Source organism: Anser cygnoides, chromosome 2 (assembly GCF_040182565.1).
Source record: "Anser cygnoides isolate HZ-2024a breed goose chromosome 2, Taihu_goose_T2T_genome, whole genome shotgun sequence".
NCBI lineage: Eukaryota > Metazoa > Chordata > Aves > Anseriformes > Anatidae > Anser > Anser cygnoides.
The window spans coordinates 127,495,169-127,509,532 of record NC_089874.1 but is presented as its reverse complement, the minus strand read 5'-3'; the positions used below and the strand labels follow the sequence as shown (position 1 = coordinate 127,509,532).

The 14,364-nt window shown below is 37.6% G+C and overlaps 1 protein-coding gene across 2 annotated transcripts in view; it reads left to right on the top strand.

The window, feature by feature from the left end:
- ARFGEF1 (ADP ribosylation factor guanine nucleotide exchange factor 1) overlaps window positions 1-14,364 on the top strand; it is a 92,252-nt gene that overhangs the window by 20,725 nt on the left and 57,163 nt on the right. For both annotated transcript variants that reach the window (XM_048061827.2, XM_048061826.2), the window contains exons 2-3: window positions 9,075-9,105; window positions 13,168-13,324. In XM_048061827.2, the coding sequence (XP_047917784.1) occupies window positions 9,075-9,105; window positions 13,168-13,324 (188 nt within the window). The remainder of the gene's footprint in view (window positions 1-9,074; window positions 9,106-13,167; window positions 13,325-14,364) is intronic.

Genomic DNA, 14,364 nt, shown 5'->3' with positions numbered 1-14,364 from the left:
CATAGCCGTGTGAGCTGTGATCTTGTAGAGGAGACAAAGTAGAGGAGAAAGGAAGTTAATGGACCACAGCAAATAACAGCAGTCAGAAGAGCAGATGCATAAATAAACTAAATCTGAGGGTCTGTGCTAAGGTGTGGGCTCAGGAGTTTGAGGGGAAACAAACACTCATGGTATCCTACAACAGGGAGAACGTACATGATTGAAATTCACGTGTTGGTGCTGTATATGTTTGTACCTTTATCTGTATTCCTTCCACTCCTGTTTCTCATTAGGTTAAGGTTAGCTTTCTAGGTTAAAACAGAACAAAAACTACATCCCTGAAGGTCCAGTGCTGCTGTCGGTCTCTTCCTGGACTCCCCAAAATAGGACTTTTTTGTCTGTCTCATAGTCACTGTGTTTGGGAGGATTTGGGGGAAGAGAGATGTCTTTGTGTTTTGGAAGGTGTGATAGGGAAAGCTGTTCATAGGGTTTACAGGAAGACAAATTGCCATAGTATGTATCTTGGGAATCCCATTTAAAGAAAAACTTCAGTTTTCATAGTTAATGGTTTCTTCTAGAGTGTAAAATACAGATCATTTCAGTACTATCTTCCTATAATGAATTCGCATACACTTCTATCAGTTTTAGGGAGGTCAACCTGATTTGATCATCAAGGAGAATAACAGTATTGCATTAAACTTTAATTATTTTATGGTAATTAGGGGTCCGGGTGAATCTTGTTATAAAGTTTTCCTTTTTTTTGTTTGCTATTTACATACACTGAAAGAAATTAACACTGGAGATAGGTGCATTAAAAGCTACTGGAAGTCTAGTATGGCTATACAATTAAAAAAGAAATGGGAGAGGAAAATAACGTAATGTGTTTGCCAGTTACTACTCTCTATTCATCGTCAGTGCAAGGAAACGTGTTGGAACTGGAGTAGTTCAGAGGTAGTGAGTTAGTCGGAGGCTCTGTCAAGAAGAGAGGTGAGCTGGAAGCCTGCAAATGACTTTTGTGCTGTCAGTGCTTGACATGGCTCATCTCCTAGCAAATCCTCAGCTGTTTGAAAGACCTGCAGGGGGTTTAAATGTTAGGAACAAAGTTTAGGCAAGAACAAATGCCGAATTTGCCACACGTATCTTTACATGTGCCCTCTGTTTTATCTCAGACCTACTGACTTGGCAGAAATGGCCCATGGAGATCATCTGTGAGTCATTGTTGCCCAAATGTGAGGCATCTTGAGTAAAAAATAGTTGGGTGTTTCTCCTGTTCTATTGTCTGGACTTCTTGTTCCTAATTATTTTTTTTCTGAAGTCTGTTGTCGACTTTCAGGTGTTAATGCTCGCTTACTTTAGCTGAATAGGTTAGAGATTTTTTTTTCACACTGCTTGAAATTAATTGATTAGCAGATACCAAGAAAAGAAACACATTTGGGATCCTTATTTAGAAATATATTCTAATATCCAATTTTGAAAGAAAGAACATTCAGCATGGGCTCCTTGGAATTTTTTCTCTTTGTGGGAGAGACTTCTTTATTCCTGTTAGGTTTATACATCTTCTGTAAGTTCAGACTTGGTAAAAAAAAAAAAAAAAATTCTTTTTTACTATCTACTATCACTACTATCTACTGTCTTTTTTACTAACTACTTTCACCATATATATTGTAATCATATTACGTAGTTGGGAATGTAGTTCATTAAAGTTGTCTTCAAATAAAAATTTAATTTCTCGTTTTCTATTATTTACGGTCTAGCTAACTTTATCTTGTGCTTTTATATTGACATGTACCTTTAGACTGCTTTGTCATTGAGGGCTTCCATATACCCAGACGTGAAGAAGGAGAGTTTCAGTATTTTTAATGATAAAAAAAAAATGTGGGTTTCGTAATCCTCGATATCCACAATGTTTTGCATAACATTGAAGACAATCACTAATACCTGGATAGAAGGAAGCAAGCCAAGTCAATTCAAGCAAAGCCTTTAATATTTTAATAGCTTTTTTTTAATGCACATATTAATATAATTTAAATTTCTCTTTGCTGCACATTCCTTGGATCTCATTCATGTTCTTTGACTCAAAATAAATGAATTCAAATTGCTTTCTTGTCATGTTCATGTTCTATGGCATAAGTAATATGAACTCCAAACACTGACTTGTTTCCTTAGAGGATTGCATTCAGAGCTGCTTTGGCGAGCTCTATCTTCTGATTACTCAGGATGGTTACAGTTCTTTAAAATGCCACTACACGCTGTCATCAGTTCATTATGTTAATAGCTTTTTTTTTCAGTTGTAATAGGGTTATGAAATTCAGTAATTTCCACACGCTTTTAGCTTTAAGAAGAGTTGGAAATTCCAATTTTCTCAGTGCTAAGTGAAAGCAAAGCTACTTCTACCTCTGCCCCAGTGAGCATAGGAACAGGTGTGTAAATTCAGGGTGTGATTTTTTTATGAGCCAACAGTTTTTCCTCCAGTGAAAATACAGGATGTTTCCTGTTCCAGTAGACTTTCAGTTAGGTAAATAAGCTTGAATTCTGCTGTTTACTCTAAATATTTGTCTTCAGATGTACAAATCCTTTTAGAATTGACTTACACATGTGCTTCTCTGGCTGGCAAAATCACTTGTTTGGAATATAGAATTGCAGAAACATAACATGTTCTTTTGTTTTTGATGTGAGAAGTCTGATGTGAGAATGGAAAAATGTGTGAGAAGTGTATTAAATGCTTCTAAGTGTGTTTGTTTTTTTTTCTGCCATCGTACTGTGTAATGAACTTGTGAAGTATTTTCCAATTTTACAGTAAATAGTTTGCTCTTTTCCATATAGCAAGGTTCATAAGAATTCTTTTCCCTGCTACCTAACGTACAACTTGATATGGTTTGTGTGCTATTGGCCTTAAGGCTGGTGACACAGAGCTTCCCTTCAGGAAGGGTTCCCACGGCTAACATCCATGACCTGTGCCATAATGTAACTGTATAATATTTAAATTTTACATGATACTGAAGAAAAAAATACAGCATATTTAAGTATTCGGAGGGAAGAAAGAAATACAGAACTAGTTTTACATAGAAACGTAGAACTTCAAGATAACCTAGAGGAGAGGGGTCCATTTGAGATGTCAGAGAACTGAGGCACAGGAACCAAGAGAACCGCCCAGTCATAACTGAATTTCACATGGGATTTGGAGAAGAGCTTCCATCCTTCTGTATAGCCAAGGTTTAAATCATCTATTGTATTGAATCTGTGGGGCAAACAATTAATTAGTTCTAGGTTGGAGTTTGATCAGCCTTACAGACTGGTTAAGACAGCCCACAGCACCTGCTTGACCTACTTGGCCCATACGGACCTTGGTGCTTAGGTGTTACCAGTTGTCATTACAGACACAGTTGATAATGAGATTAACTGATTACAGGGCGTTAAAGGGAGAAGACTAGAAACTAGGTGGTTGGGGTGTTTTGGTTTGGTTTGTTTTTTGGTTATAGTAGAAACTATTAACAGTCTGAGGAGGGCAAGAAAAAATTATCACATGCTGAAATAGTGAAGTTGGAGTGATGAGAATGGAATAATATATAATAATATAAAATAATCTAAGTTCTTAGACCTGTTCAGACATTTCTTTCCAATGATGATAGTCTGTGCGAGTATAGATGAAATGGAATATTATGTTGAAATGTGCATTACACATTTTACCTGCTTTGTGGAATGTTTGATGTATACCATTGCAAGATGCTGCAGAAGAATTCATCTTTTTGATCAGCTCTTATTTTCTGTGGGCAAAAGCCACATTTCTATTAATTTTGTGAAACAGCTCTATAAAGAGGTCTTTTTGTGGAGCTGTGTACGAAAGTGAGATTTCGGGAGGGATTTATTTTGATATTTCTACTGCACTTCATTTAAGAGCACTGAATACACTTCAATAAATTCTGGTTTAGGACACATCATCCTTTCAATGCCACAAAATGTTCTGAACTGTGATTCCTACCCTGTGTTTTCTGTGTTTTTATCACAGGTAAGCTCTCTGGAAGACTGGAAGCCGTAGTCTTTTTCTATAGTCTTCTTCCCTTATTCTAGCATCTTACATCTTCTCTTGCTCTTCCTTCTCAAAATGAATGGTGATCCTCAGACAATAAAGTTTTCCAGCCTTTGACTCCCCTCCTTTGTGGTTTTGTGTGTGTGTTTTGGAGAGGGGAGAGCAAAACAAAGAAGCAGACAATATTTTCATGCCTGTCTTCTCTCTTTTCTAGATGATCTTTAGTTTTTTGGGGGGGCGGAGGGTGCTTTTTCACATTCAAAAGAATATCTCAGTGTTTTGGTTCATCTGTCATTAGCAGATTATTTAGCTAGCATTAAGAATTGTTAGTTTTTTTTCATTGCAATCTGTTTTTCTGATGATGCTTCTCAAATTTCTATATGCTTCCCATTTGATGTGGTTATTACATGACTATGAAATTGTACAGAGGGGAGCAGTCAGGCAGTGATGGAAATTAGGGTTTCCCCATTCTCGAGGTTAAAAGTAAACTCTGATATCTACCTCATTAAATGCAGTGGTATTTTGTCATGTATTTAACTGCCATTTAAAATCTTTTAGCTTCCTAAAAGAATTGGCATTGGCTACTGTAAAGAACCTTTGTTTTTATTTAAGGTTATGTAACCTGTACTTTCACATTAATGGAGTGATGCAATGCTGCTTGAAATAGCAGTAACATTTAATTAGATTGACACTTGCAAAAACATTTCCTTTTAATTGTAGTATACTTCCTTCAGTTGCAAAAGCTGCCATTTTCTGTTACGAGTTGTTGTGACCTATTGTGAAGACAACCTCTTGCACTATTTTAAGAAATGATGGTGATAATTTGTTAGAATATCAGCAATGCAATGAGGGCTGTAATCAGTTCACATTGGATTTTTTTTTAAATTTTAGTCATGTCTGCAAGTAGTGTTATGATTTACAAATAAGAGATTAAATTCAAATAATCCAGTGAAGCACCACGATGAAGGTCTGCTGGGTTTGATGCATTCTTTTAGTTTAAGAATAAAAGGAGTCAGTGCAAAGCAGAGCCACTAATTCTGATCTATCTTTTCATGAATATTATTTCATGTTTCTGTTTGCCAGGGGCTGTCTTTGTTCGTGCAGTGCTTCCAGGGGGAAGAAATTTGTTTAAGTAACAGTTGAACACAGGTTTTCAAACTCGCAAAACTGCCTGGAGTAGCTGAATGCTTGCCTCTTGTCACATCTGCTTTAAATAGTACAGAAAGAATATTTGCACTTAAGATGTGTTTTCAATGAGAAACTATTGTTGTGCATGGGGAAAGGGAGAGGCTGGGGACACACAAGTTTAGCTGAAGAACTGGTTCACTTCCGTAAGCAATTTTCACACTCATTTAACAATCATAGCTGTTTCCTTCTGAAAACTGGAAGTTCAGCTATAATTTGTCCCTTTCCTAAGGGCAAGTAGTCAGCCTAAGGGGTGCAGCATGCCAACGGTATGGTGCAAGCTGAGCTGTTGAAGCAGAGCTTTGCATTCTGGTGGTTTTGGAAAGGAAAGAACACTTGATATACCTTTTTTTTTTTTTTTTTGATTTATCCTTTTGAAAGGAGTCAGTCTTTCTGGTTTTTGATTTTCCTCTTCTTTTTTTAACTGCTTCCTTTCTTAGAAGAGAAAAAGTTTCCCAAACTAAATTTCTAGAGAAGATCATGGAGTTTTTGCTTTTCTTATTTAAGAAGGGTCTCACTACTGCCATTTGATGCATGGATACTCATTTTCCATCTAAAGCTTTTTTTTTGTTGTTTTTTTTACTTTCCCTGAAATTTTCCATGTGTCTGGTTTGGTTCTTTGTTTATAGTACAAATTTGAATTGATTCTTATTATAGATTTGTTGGCTTCCACTAGCAAATACATAAGTAACTTGCAAATTCATAAATATTTGTGTTATCAATAAAGACTAGTTGACTCTTGTACCTGAGGGACCTTATGTAAATTTGTTGCATAAACTATTGTGTGTTTCAGGTTATTAAAATTGATAAAAATGTAATCTGAAATTTAATATGTATATGTATTTGTGTACATCGAGGAGATACCCCCCTGAGCCTGCCCTTTTCCAGGCCGAGCAGTCCCAGGTGCCAGCCTCTCCTCCCAGGAGTGGTGCCCCAGTCCCTTCATCATCTTTGAGACCCTTTGCTGGCCTCTCTCCAGTAGCTCCACGTCTCTCCTGTACTGGGGAGCCCAGACCCGGACACAGTACGCCAGGTGTGGCCTCCCCAGTGCTGAGCAGAGGGGAAGAACCACCTCCCCCGACCTGCTGACAGGACTTTGCCTGACGCAGCCCAGGGTACCTGTGTGGCACGGACCCGCCGCCAGCTTGTGTTCAGCTTGGTGCCACCAGGACCCCAGGGCCTTCTCTTTCCAGCCGGGTGGCTGGGGCCATTCCTCCCTGTGTGCAGGACTTTGCACTTCTCCTTGTGTCGCTTCATGAGGCTCTTGTCGGCCCATTTCTCCCGCCTGGTGGGGTTCCTCTGGATGGCAGCACGTCCCCCTGGCATATCCACCGCTCCCCCATGGTTTGTGTCACCTGCAGCCTTGCTGAGGGCACGCTCTGCCCCCTCATCCAGAGCACTAATGAGGGTGTTGAACAGGAGCGGACCTGGTCCACCCCTTTGGGTGCACTGCTGGCTCCTGGCCTGCAAGCAGGCTTTGTGCCACTGCTGGCCACCCGGTGGGCCTTGCTGTTCAGCCAGGTTTCAGTGCGCCTCACTGTCTGCTCATCCAGCCCAAACTTCATCAGCTGCTCTCTGAGAATCTTACAGGAGACAGCACTGAAAGCCTTACAGAAGTGTAGGCAGACAATATCCATTGCTCTCCCCTCACCTACTAGGCCCATCGTTTCATCATAGAAGGTGATGAGGTTGATCAGGCATGACTCCTCCTCGTGAATTCATGCCGACCACTCCAGATCACCTTCTTGTCCTTCACGTGCCTGGAAATGGCTTGTGGTCAGAATTCAAATATGATACATAAGAAATGTTGGCTAGCATGACTACTTTTGAATTTTTATGACTTTAGCTTCTAAATTTTTGTGTTGTTTTGAACGTGAACTTAATATTTAAAAAATGAGGGTTTAAAAGAGTGGTGCTGTTAGTCTTATATGTGCTTAAATTAATTCAAGTTCAGTACTTGAATTTCTACTTCAGTGTTAAGTGTCTGTCCCCTACTGTTCAATGACACTAATACCTTGTGTTATTTTACAGCCAGAATCTGTTAATATTTTGCTGGCATTATTAGGATTACTATCTGAGCAGATCATTAAGATTCCATTAGTTTCTGTTGTGTACTGTTTCATTTTGTGCTCTGAATAATAAGGTATTGGGCAAGAATCTGCTCGGTTTTGCCACTTTAATTGGAAACTTTGAACTTGGAAGCTATTTTGCAGTTGTACATGCAGGTTGGCAATGCAGTTTGTTGGACGGACTTGAGAGCATCTCAGAGCATCACTTCTGGGTGTGAATGCCGAGGCAGAAGGTAAAATAAAGATGCAAAGACACTGGAAAGGAAGGAGAGGGCTTCTTTCTGTTGGTCAGGAGTTTGTCTTCAAGTGAGTAAACGGATGAAGCCTCGTAGCCTGGTAGGAAGGCATACTTCCCTGAAACTTTGACTATGGACTTTTTCTTCTATTTATGATTTGTTAACTTGTAGAGGAATATTAGATATCTGCAATATGGAATTATTTACTTTACTTTTTTTTCCTAGTCCTGGATAACATGGACTTGAACCACATCCAGACTAGACATTTCTCAGATAAACCACTGGCTCGCTAACCACTGGGTCTTGCCGGGACTAAACAAGAATACCAGTCATATCAAAAATAATGTTAGATTTTGGGTTCAGGTGCACGGATTACATTCGCTTTTCTTTACATTGAGCAAGTCTCTTAGTAAACATACTTCATGCTAGCAATTTGTGGTAAACGATCAAACTTAGGTGCCTGTCTTAAATAAGTGAAACAGGATGGATGTGTAAACTGGTAAACGAGTGACTGAACATGGATGAAGTGTGCTTTTGCTGTGTGGGAGCTTAGTTAGAAATATTTAATTCTTTTGTTGTTGTTGTTAGAATCAATCCACACCACTAGTTCAAAGGGTATAAACAAAAATCCGTGTAAAGCGTTGTTTTTAGTTGATTGTGGTTTTGCGTGTTTTAGAAGCATTTGATGTTAGAATGGATTTCGAGATGATTTTAAGAATATATTTGTGTGTGTGTATATATATATAGTCATACTTGATCCTGTAGATTTTGTTTTATGAATGTTCCTACAACATTGGAAAGCCTAGTCATTATAGAATTAAGTCCCATGATTTATGTGTTTTAGTAAACAGAGAATGCAAACAAAAGTACTCTTGAAATGGAAGATGTTTCTTAAAGTCAGTTTCAGCATTTTTAAACTACTTTTAAAACATATTGTAGAAGGGTACTTAGAAAATCTTGTCAGTAGCATTAAACTATTAGTCTTCTTGTTTAATTCATTATAACACAGTATGAAATAGAGGTGCTTCAGACACTCTCCCAGCCCCAGTCATTACTTTGGTGTCTAAAGGTGTTTAAAACCAAAGACAATTATTAGTCATGAAGGGCTTTAAGTATGAATCAGCAGTGGTGGTTTCTTTATTGTCTATAAAAATCCGGATTTAACAAGTGGTATATCATTCACAGATAGATGAATAGTTTTAATATTTGAGTTTTCCTCATTTTTAAATACTTGAACTGTGAAAAGGGGGAGGGAATTACAGAGGACTATTTATCTATATATGTTTGCAGAAACATTCTGGGGACCTGGTGTTTAGTTGGCGTGACTGAATGCAACCTTAAGTGTTAAGTTTGTAATGCAGATTTGTAAAATAGTTTCGGTATAGCTTGCAACCAATGCAGTTGAACAGTAGAAACTTACACAAAACTGCTTATAACCATGTATTTAATGTTTTAAACTAATCTTGGTTTCAGATGATTGCCTAAATAGTTTTGCTTTCCAATCACTTTACGTTATTTCATTTTGTGTTTGTGGTTATGATTCCATTTCTGTAACTATGCCTTTGTTTCATTTTACAGAGGAAATAAAGGCTGAAACAGAAAAGCAAAGGTATGTGATAGTTCATCATATTGAGCGATCGCGCTTTACCTTCTTGAAATGTGTACCATGCTTATTCTGAACTGTGAACATGCACTTACTCTGAAAAGCATTCTCAACATAATTTGTAAGGTTGGTGATATCTGGAAACGTGCTAAAAATGCAGCTTTTGTTACTGGCTGTTGGGATGCAAGGCACAGGACCTGGGAGTAGAGGGAACAAGCTGAAATCAGCTGGCTGGGGAGGGTAGGAGTAAGGGTCAAGATTAGAAAAGGACTTTGGGGGAAGCACAGAAAGGAAGCAGTGGTGGAGGGGCCTGAGCTTAAAAAGGATTTGAAAGGGGTTCAGAGGAAGGCGAAGGTCTGGAATGCAAATAAAGGGCACGAACTGTGAGCAAGCAAGAGGAGGGAAGCTGAGGTGAGAAAGTGGGAACAGGTAGAGAAGACTAGTATAATTGGAAAAGTGTGGAAAGGATCTTGTTAAGGAATAGGTGTAGGTTCCTCTAATCAGTTCCTCTAGAAGTGATGGCAGAAGCAAAAACTGGCATTCAGCACCCTTCCCCTATCAGCAAGTAAATTTTTAAATATTGGTAAACTTTCAACATTTTTAGTGTTGAAATTAAACATTCCACAGGATGATCTTCATCATTCATTCAGTGTAGATTATTAATCATGAGTCAGGGCAGTGGTGTGGTGCCTGTTTGTACTACTTGTTGGAAGAACCAGATTAGTGGATGAGACTGATGGTGAAAGTTTTCATACAGCTTAAGCAGTTGAATGCTGTTTGGGGACCTGCACTCTGCCCGGGAACTGAATTCCTGTTTTAGGCAAATCATTTAAACCGCAGATGTCAAAACTGGCTGCTGGTGATTTGTGCTTTATCTTTGGGCATTCAAGCGGAGAGCTACAAGTTTTGGCTTGGGAAATCTAAGCACTTCTAGCTGGAAAGAAGGCAAGTGGGAACTTTATTTCAGAAGATGTCGAGGACTATTTAATATCAAATACATGAACAATTTATTCTCACGGCTTTTCAAATTGGGCATATAAAAATTAATGGATGCATTTGATTGAGTCACTGTGCTTCAGTTCCCGCTTGTAAAATAAAGTCTATACTATCAGCTCATAGTAAGGCTGTAAAAACAGATTTAATATTTGTGTAGCGTTCAGATAACGTTGCCCTAAGCACCACAGGCAGTCTCAGATAATAATGATGTGTTTTTATAAAAAGTATTTAGGGTAGTATAAATAAAGTCAAAGTACAAAATTTGAAGAATGCAAACAAAACAAAAAGTGCATAATGTTAAATAAGGAAAAGTAATATCTGGTCCCGTCATTAAATACAGTGTGAAAACTAATGACAGAGCTGAATTATAATGACATATGTAAGCATGGTTCAGCCATTTCTAAAATTTCCAGCGCTTAAATTCTGTCCAATTAATATTTGAAGTTGTGATTTTGGGGTATATATAATGTACATGTGTCACGTGTCCATGTATGTTTTTTAAATAGATTTGGATTTTTTTTCTAAGTTTAGTCTGACAGTAGCCTGTAGCTTCTCTGAAGGCATTGATGTGGATGGATTTACCCTATTCTTACTGTATAGTCAATTTTTTTAGATGCAGGAGAAAACATTCTTTTTCTGTGTCTTATAGCGAAACCTCTTAGTTTGTAAAAGTATCTTCAGTTTCTTATTTCTGTAATTGAGATTTGAATATCCTAACGAGGGACTTCTAGCAATAATTGGTTATTTTTTTCCAGTCCCTGATCTAGGAAACTGTTCTCACTGCTAACCTGGAATATGCTGAAAAATAGATCATTTGTAGTTCCCCAGACTTTTGCATGGAATACTGCCTCTTTTGTTTCGTTTTTAAACAGGACTGGTGTTTGGCAGTGGGACAGAGGGGAATGGAATGGAAAAGGACAGGCTGATTTATGTAACCATTACACAGCAGATGCTGCCAGAATCTTATTTATTGTTTGATACCTAGGTTAGCTTGTTTCTGTGACTGATATGTAAATATCAGCATATTTCATATTCCTGATGCTTGGTAGATCCCTTGGTGGAAGAAGGTTTTGTTACGAACAGTTTCTGGTTACACAGTCTGATGGAGGAGAAAAAAAAGAAACATCTGAAGTAATTTCTTGAATGACATTAAGAAGGAAAGACCTTTTGGATTACCCTTGTCCCCACTCCTTGCTGTCCCCCTTCTTCCCATCATCAGCAAGGTGATGAACTTACTGAGTTACCTTTCCAGAGACAAATGTAATGTCACCTTAATTGTTTCTTATTTGGGGGAATTTTTCTGGCCTTCAATTACGAGAAGCTTCAGGCTTCTGCAGTAGCTTTGTGTGGCACAGATTCTTCATTTTCTGAGTCTCATTATGGCCTGTTCCTTGTTTCTGAAAAACTCCAGTTTTATTTCTGGAGTGTTCTTTTAACCTAATTTTAATATTAGTAGACATAATCAACAGATGAAGAACAGTTTGTCATCAGACAAGAGCGAGAGATACCACCCTGCCATTCTTCACAGAAGAGCTTTTATAGGAATTTCAGGGAGGTTTAAGAATGTAGAAGGATCATGTTCTTCCTCTGCAATTTATCTGATCTGGGTTTTGTCCAAAAGAGCTCTGTTTCCAGCAAAACAATATTGGGCAATAAATAAAGTTATGTATCTGATGATAGAAAAACAAACCTCTGTTTTTCTTCAACAAAAAATATAGAGAAATCCTTAAGCCTTCAAAAGAGAAATTATTTATTAGAAAAGTAAAATCTTAACACTAGTTATTCACTATTAAGACTTAGAATTTAGGTGCCCTTTTAAAGCAGCCTACAGAAGGAGGGCTGTTTGAATGTGGTACCAGACATCTTCTCAAGGACAATCCAGCTTGCTCCTTGAAAAGCTGAAGTACTGGTATTTTATCACGTTGGTTAGTTTAAGGCTTTCTCGGTGATGCATGGGATTGCATTCATTCTTTGGATTCATAATAAGCTCTTGGCAGTTCATTCTTCTATTTCAGCAACATGAAAAACATTTATTTTCTACCATCTGGGTATGAAGAATTTCCTTGAAGCGTCTGCTTTAATTTGCAACAAATGTGGAGGACCTTCATTTTCAACTAGTTGTTCTGTAAATACACGTTTGAATTACTGCAAGAATTTTGTAGTCTCACTACAGAATATGAGGTTATGTTCTTTTTTCTTCATACTGCTTATCAAATCTGTGGAAGACAGTGTAGTTTACCCTTTGTGTAAAGATACGTGTGTGTGCACAAAAAGCATCAGGAATGCTTTTATAAAGGTGATGAGCCATTTTATGGAATAAAAATCCAAACATCTTGCTTCGAGTCAAAGGCAGACTACACTGATGCACACGAATTAGTGAAAAACTACCTACTCTTAATTGTCCATTTTTGCTTATTTTTAATGAGCATGTTGCTTCTAAAGATGCTTTAAGCAATAAGACTTCGACATTTTATAATCATCTCAAGTATTGTACGGTTACAGTCTTTTTGCATACCTCACCCAAGTGAGATACAGTGATAACTACTGAACTTTGAAATTCTGTGGTGTCATCTGGAGCACAAATAGAGCTAAGTTTTGTGGGTTTTTCTGGGTTTTGTTTGTTTGTTTTGTTATTTTGGCAAGTTGGCATTTGGTCTGTTCCAACAGTGTAACTTCTTCCTAGACTTCTCCAGGAATTATCACTGACTGTGGAAGTGCTATTTAAAGCCTCCCCCACCTTTTACCTACCATTTGAGGAGGGGCTTTCCTGGTTTTCAGGGGAAACAAATCTTTTTTTATGCCTTCAAACCATCAGGGACCACTGAATATCTACTTAGTGTGCAAGTAGGTCACTGCACTCATCCATAAAAGACGTAGATGTAGTATAAAAGCTGTTAGGAATATTTATATGACTTACATAATATAGGATTATTTATATTTTTGTTAATTTCATAGAAGTTATTTTTTCCTAATGCTGATTTTCTTGATATTTTATTTCATTCATAAATGTTGCAGCGGTGAGAATTATTTGTGCGATGACTTACAGCATTCTAATTAAATCGTTCTGTTTAGTCCCCCTCATGGAGAAGCAAAGCCTGGTTCGAGCACTCTTCCACCTGTGAAATCAAAGACGAGCTTTATTGAGGCAGACAAGTACTTCCTACCATTTGAGTTGGCGTGCCAGTCGAAGTGCCCCAGGATTGTCAGTACATCTCTAGATTGTTTACAGGTCTGTATGAAGATGAGTTTCAGCTTTCAACTACAAAGTTCTGTTGATTTGAAGGGGCAGTAACAGTTATATGTAGCAAATAATGTTGTTGATTTTTTGTTGTTAAGTTTATTTTACCTTATTGCACACACAATGAAATCAACTATTTATCTGACAATCGGTGAATATGTCCTATTTATAATGTAGTGCGTCTGTTTATTTTTGTACATACATATTGCCACAGGTAGCTGCATTTTTGGATCAATTTTATTATGTTAGTGAACAACTGCCGGTTTTCACTTACATACCTATGAATTGAAATTCTATCAATAACCTAAATGAAAGACTGAAACTTCACTAATTGCAGGTATATAGTTAACAGTTTCCTTTTATTCTATTTATAATTGCAGTAAAATATTGTAAATGTGAGACGTCTAGTTTCTCAAAGCTCATTGGCACATGCAGTGTTTTCAGCGCAGAATTGAGCCATTGTTTCCTCCTGAGTGGCCTAACAACAGCAAACTTGAACTCTCTCTCTATATTTATTTACATTCACAGGCCTATACATACCTGCTGTGCTGTCTCACTGTGATGCCTTGCTACTCTGTTCCTTAAAGTATGGGGAGGTCATGGGGATTTACAAATACCGTCACACCTAAAGTGTTTGGAACAGAATATTGTTAATTTTGTAATATATTCATTTTTGAAGTATTGAAGACCTAGAGAGAAAGAGATAATAGAACATTTAAAAAGAGAAGACTAGCTAGTAGCTTAAATAGAAAGCATTTGTAGCTGTTTTATCTGGTATTGAAAACACGTGTGCTGATGACAACTGAAGACTGGTGTGATGTGAGTGGTTGTTGTTTTTTTTTTTAGAATCCTGTTTGCTTTAAAACATTATTAATTATTGAACCAAAAGCTTTAATGTTAGGCTTGTTGACAAACTTTGTATTGCAGCTGCTCAGTGAAAATGGAACAAATCTGGGGACCTTTTTTAAAAAAAATCCTTTATGTTTATTCAGAGTTGGGGTAAAATGTGCAGTTCTGGTTCCAGTGTGCAA